Source organism: Pygoscelis adeliae, unplaced genomic scaffold (genome assembly GCF_000699105.1).
Source record: "Pygoscelis adeliae isolate BGI_AS28 unplaced genomic scaffold, ASM69910v1 Scaffold127, whole genome shotgun sequence".
NCBI lineage: Eukaryota > Metazoa > Chordata > Aves > Sphenisciformes > Spheniscidae > Pygoscelis > Pygoscelis adeliae.
In genome coordinates, this window is record NW_008825208.1 from 178,309 (window position 1) to 184,389 (window position 6,081).

Sequence of the window (6,081 nt, forward strand, 5' to 3'; positions counted from 1 at the left end):
AGATGGGATGGCGGAGGAGCATCACCGTCTTAACCAAAGATACTGTGCATATGTTTTGCAGACCCTGATTAAAATGCATGCTTATGTAAGCGAGACTGGGTTGCAATGAGCAGTGTGGTATCTTGTTTAAATATCTTGCGGGGGAGGTAGTAGTTATACAATATTTACAGTTTTGTGGCCTGCTGGGGGTTTTGACATGGATTTTATTTTGGGCATGATAGAGCTGTCATTGAGAACTGATGCCACAAGTACTTTAATTTTTGGATAATATCAAAGAGAGTATTTACAAGTGTTTGTGATTTTGGGGACTTGGGAATTTGGTAATTGTTCATTCATAATTTAATTGTCTTTAGGGCTGGATTAAGGAGGGTATTATCCTACAGTTGTTTGGACTTAAGGAAAAATAAATACAACAAATACTGGAAATACTTGAAATTTACTCTGGCTCTTTTAATGATGAAAGAATAAACACTGCTATCATCCTCATCTGGCAGCTGAACTAACCTGAATAATGTAAATGATGATGTGACATAGTCCTTAAAATACTAGCATTCTTAATAGAAGAAGATAAGTCATTGACAAAAGGTCATTTTCCATGTGAATATTAAAAAACAAAGAGGGTGTCCTTTCTCTAAGGTGATGACTTCATACTAAAAATAAGTATGAAGAATCTCATTTAAAATATGTAGACCTGACGTTCTTCATTTATCCAAGATTTATACTTTGTTCTAGAAAACAAATTCCCCGGAGTAATACACACTAGTCTATTGTATTGACAGTTAAAGTGAATTAACTCAGTGGCTTCAACTATAATTTAGCTCTTTAGTCCACTCCCTTTAGTATAACTATTTTCAGTTTCATGTGCTTGAAAATCTACCTGCTATGTATGTTAATTTCCTTTAATTCTTTTTTTTCCCCCTAGATTATGGGATGACGGAATTATTGATCCAGCTGACACAAGACTGGTTTTGGGCCTCAGTCTCAGTGCAGCATTAAATGCACCTACAAAGAAGACAGAATTTGGGGTTTTCAGGATGTAACCTTAAACATACACTCATCAGAATTACCTCTGTATATTTTAATAGGGGTTGGAGAGCAAACTAACTACAATGTTGAGGTGATTGAAAAATAAAGATTTGTACAATGCTATTTTTAATAGAAATGTCGTAATTATTTATTTTCACTGAGTAATCATCACACAGTGCTTCAGTGTTTTGATAGTGGTTTGAGATCAGTCACAGTGCTTGTGTAACACTGCATTGCATGAATAAACTGCAACTTCTAGCGTTACATTTAATGTTTGACAAGAAACCATTGATACTATCTCTTGTATAAATAAATCTGCAAAATAAGCTACATATTTGGTGCTTATCAGCTCCTTTATTTCTTTAATTCTTCTCTGTATGTCTCCTATAAATGAAAATACTTTTGCAATCCAACAAAAAAACCCATATTTGCTAGTAAATAATTTTTGCAAAAGAGAAGTGCTGTAAGGGCAGCCAGGGAGTTTAACACAGCATGAAATTATAGATTTCACGCAGTTGTTGGCATTTTGGCCTTTCTCTGGCTTTCATCCAAAAACCATTGGTCTTCTGTACGGTTCCCTGAAGTTAAAACAACAAGAGAACCTGATGGATGCGTAATGTTTTCTGGAAGAGCTGGGGGAGCATATGCTGCTATCTGTGGGAGCTGGAGGTTGCTGAGAGCATTTCTGAGGACGGGGTTTGGCTGCAAAGATGTTTCAACATCTTGCTCTGTGATCCCTCTGGCAATTTTAGTTTCACGAAGACAGCGCGTTCTCCCCACATGGATCAGTGCTTCACCCAGAGCACATGCCTGAATCCCAGTGACTTTAGGGCTACTGAGATGTTGGAGTGCTTTGGTTAATCTTACTTATTTATCATAGTTTGTTGCAGTGTAATGTTTTTCAATAATTCATTTGTTGAATGAATTTTCAAGAATTCATTCAATTTCATTTGTTCTCTTTAGAAATACTGCACCTCATAAAAGGTAAATGCTTGGCATGTAGCGTGCCTAGAACAAGGAGGCAAATACTGTGCTAGCTGGGACTAGGAAGGTGATTTTATATAGCTTTGCCCTACAGGTGCCCAGATAACTGTTGGCAGAAATACTGTTGACGGAGAACCAAACCCAAGAAGAGTGAATGTACATGGATGGAGGTCCTATCCTGTGCTGGCCTGTGGGGAGAAGAAAGATTGCTAATAGGAGTAATCATCCTGGATAACATGCTAGCTGTAGTCTTCCTATACTTGTGTGGCAGAGGAGTTCCCCTTGGACCCAGGAGGGGGAAGGAGGGTCTGCTAGCTACTAGCCCTCTCAGTTGTGTCTCAGGCGAAAGTGAAAATGAAATAATTCTTTGGAATGGGGATTTTCAAGGTAGAATACAGACAGCCCAGCATATGGTGAGCTGTGGGGTCTCTGGTACGCCTCTACATAGCACTAAAAGACCAGTTTTCTCTCTCATTTTACTGAGAGGAAATCGATCCAAAACCTGGTGTGTTCTGCACCGCTAGAAAGATTACTTTTGTAGGTCTGCACACATGTAACCTCACTGTCGGGCTCACATGCATGTTCTTCGTATATTAAATATATATTTAGCAGAGAGTAATAGTTTAAAATACTGCAGTAAATGGCAACTAGGGACAGAGCTGTGCTTTTGTGCCACTGATTCTTGTTCTTGTCTCACTACCTGAATTTGTGAACATGTTGGGCATGGCCCCGGGATTTCTCTATCCTGAAAGTACAGTGACGTTATTTATGGTTGCTGGACTTCTGAAATGCCATTAAAAATACCCTACTTTTAAATATGTATATATAAAATACGGCCAGGGAGAAGAAAGGTTTCAGACCCTGAAATGATTACTATTAATGGCTTCCAATAAAAAGAAACACTCCGTATTTTCTCCTACTACGGTTGAGTGATCAGTTCAGGCACCTGATGTCTTTCTGCTCTGAATTATGGGGGTCACTTTCCCCAGTCTGTTACTCCCAAAGCCATAAGGAGTACTGCCTTTTTCTGCTAAGAAAATTGATCACTTGGGAATAATATTTTTGCTTTGAATATATTCTTTCAATGAGACTGGTAATGAAATCATTCTGAGTTGGAGACAGTGACAGATAATTCTGAGATACAGATAATGGAAGTAGGTATGTTTGGGAGGATTCATGCTTCTGAGAATGATAACTCCGTATCGCTTGTCACATCTGAAAGGACAGTTATTTACGGTTATCAAAATTTCTTCCTCTAAATATGTGTGCAAGCCAAGTCAAAACATGTCTCTGAATAAATAAGGATGTTCTACCTTAATAATACTTACCTTTGGAAACTTCTTAAATGAAATCCATCAGCACGGGTTTAGCATCCTATCAGCATGTTCTGGTTAGCGGAGGTTACAAAGCCGGACCTTCACTGCAGACAAACGATTCAAGGAATCACCAGCGATTATCGCTCCCCCACTGCATAGCAGACTATTTTGGAAAAGCTTTTGCAGGTCAACGTGCTGTGGTTCATATGTAAGCACTGGCTGTATGCAATGGACGTTGTGTGTGATGGCACTCTGATGGCAGAGGTGGCCTCTTACCGCCCAGAGGTTTGCTGAAAAACCTTGTTCTCTGTGGACCCACCAGGAGTGAGGAGTTGGACCCCATGCTCGTACCACACTTGGTGATATTGGTAGATATATTTATGCTGTCTTGAAGTAGTCGCCCACCGCTCTTACGTTGCCTCTGCCTTCAGGAATCTTGCGCTCTTGCAGTGGTGGCTACTTTTTATTTAGGTTTATTTAACGTTTCCTTTCATTGAACATCCGAAAGATATCCTACTGGTAGAGCAATGGCAATGGGAAGTGAGAATGACTATGTAGTGGAGTCCATGTTAAACCTAAAGAAAGGGTAGCTGCCACTGCAAGAGCATAAGATTCCTGAAGGCAGAGGCAACATAGGAGCGGTGGGTGACTACTTCAAGACTCATCCTACCTGTCTCTGGTATGTGTCACCTATTCACTGTAGAATTGGAGCAGCTCACAGCCATTAATCTCTTTACTTACTGGAAAGGATGATACTTAGGATGACACTGATTTTTCAGATGAAAGTTGAGGAACAAGCGAAATGGCTTTGCCATATCAAGCGCACAAGCTGTGGTGGACCAGGACCTCGAATTCGGTGCTCTAGGCTTCCAGGAGACCTTTCTGCTCCCATCTGGTCTCACCTTGGGGATTGGTCTTCTCAGCTGTATGCCTCCCTTCTGCCTCAGAGCAGCGGCAAGGCCAAGAGGTTACCTAGTTCCAGCTCTCTTTGATAGCTGTACATGGCATATTTAAGAGGTCAACATTTCAGTACAAGGAGCTTAAAAGGGCTGATGCAGTGACCTTGAGGGTGTTTTCAAATGCCTCTCTAGAAAGAAGTGGAAAGCTGTGAATGAGGCGGGCTAAGCTGCTCATCACGTCCCTAGGGACCGTTGCAGTAACCAAGGGTGCTTCTGAAATTACCTGGGCTGAGATGGTGAATTCAGGATGGATCATAGAAACCTACCCATTGCCGTTTTCCTTTTTATTCTCATGGCAGCTAGGAAGGTGCTGGGAACCACTGGGAATTACAATGTGGTCACCAACCAAAATCAGTGGCAGTTTGTGTAACAAATGTCAAAGGCAGAGCCTCTGGTGCACAATCATTGTGAGGCTTGTGTGTCTGCTTCCAAGGCTGAAATGAGATGTGGCTAGTGCACAGCCTCTGCAATAGCTCTGCCTGTGGAAATGGAGAGGCTGTAAATGTAATTTCTGAGAAGCTACTGGGTGCCTGTTCCCACCTCTCTTCCACACATTTTGGGGTTAGTTTAATGGGGAGTTTGTCCTCAGTGTTTGTGTTGGCATTTGAGTATGTGCTGTTCTTGTGAGAACCCATCTTTTATTTAGGTGGCATTTTTCCAATCTGTTACTCATCAAGATGAATTGGTATCTCCTGCTGAAGCAGATGTTATCTTTCACGTATGCCTCTGGACTCTGTTATTGCTTCAAACGTGGCAGAACCCAAATTTATCTTAGATTTTTCCTTGCTGTTCCAGATTTCAGCCAAAGAAATGTCTTGATTCAGAAAACCAACAGTGGTACATTATATTAACTTTTTTTTTTTAACTGAGGTTTATAAATTAAGGCAATTCAACAAAGCACTTACAAAAGCCCACTGCTTTTCAGCAAAGCCTTAAAGCATCCACTTAAAGCCAGATGTCCACTTTCGTGGCTCTGATTCAGTAGAGCACTTGAACAAATGCTTCACGCTAATCTCTATGGTCTAGTAGTCATAAAATCCACCCAACTCTGTGTCTACGTCAAGCCAAAACTAGAACGCATAAATGCATCAGAACTGCTCAATGGGTACTCCATTATTTTGACACCAGCGTCAACAGAAACCTCCATTATTTTCCTGCTTTTAGAAGTACATTCAATTAATTGATCATGATGGAAGATTGTAATTATGAAAAGCATATACCGTGTACAACTTCAGAAATTATCCATTTGATACACAGATACTAATGCACATTGCCTGTGTCCTGTTTGTACCTCATCTGCAATAACATTCATAGGGAGAAAGTAAGTTAACTTTAAGAAGCTTGAATTAATGCATAGCTAGAACAGAGCTGTCCATCTCCGAGGTCTGATGGCATTTTGTGTAGATGAGCTGGAGCTGAGCTCTGTAGTGCCACAGACTCCCCTAATTTCATAGCCAGTTGTCTTACGACTGGCTGCTGATGCTGCCAAAAAGCACCTGCCTTTTTGAAGCTGTCAACAGTGATTTTGTGTTTTTATACCTTGACCCTGTTCTGCTCCTTGACAGAGTAGCTTCTGACATTCTTATTTAATATTCAGCTATCCTGCGTCCTACACCTTTTTTTACCCCCTAGTGCTGGAGACAAAGTCTACAAGAATGGCTGAATACGGATTCAGTATTTCATATATATGTCACAGTACCAATACAGGGTACAGTGACATTTGCAGAGACAGTGTGATACAGGCAGTAACAGGCACAGAAATGTACAGTTCTGTGGGTGTCTGTAGCCAGACAGAT

At 40.7% G+C, this 6,081-nt stretch overlaps 1 protein-coding gene across 1 annotated transcript in view; it reads left to right on the forward strand.

The window, feature by feature from the left end:
* MCCC2 (methylcrotonoyl-CoA carboxylase 2 (beta)) overlaps positions 1–1,358 on the forward strand; it is a 34,960-nt gene extending 33,602 nt beyond the window's left edge. Inside the window, 1 exon segment of the mRNA XM_009328930.1 lies at positions 923–1,358. Coding sequence (XP_009327205.1) covers positions 923–1,040 — 118 coding nt within the window. The 3' untranslated portion in view covers positions 1,041–1,358.
* The last annotated feature ends 4,723 nt before the right edge of the window (positions 1,359–6,081 follow it).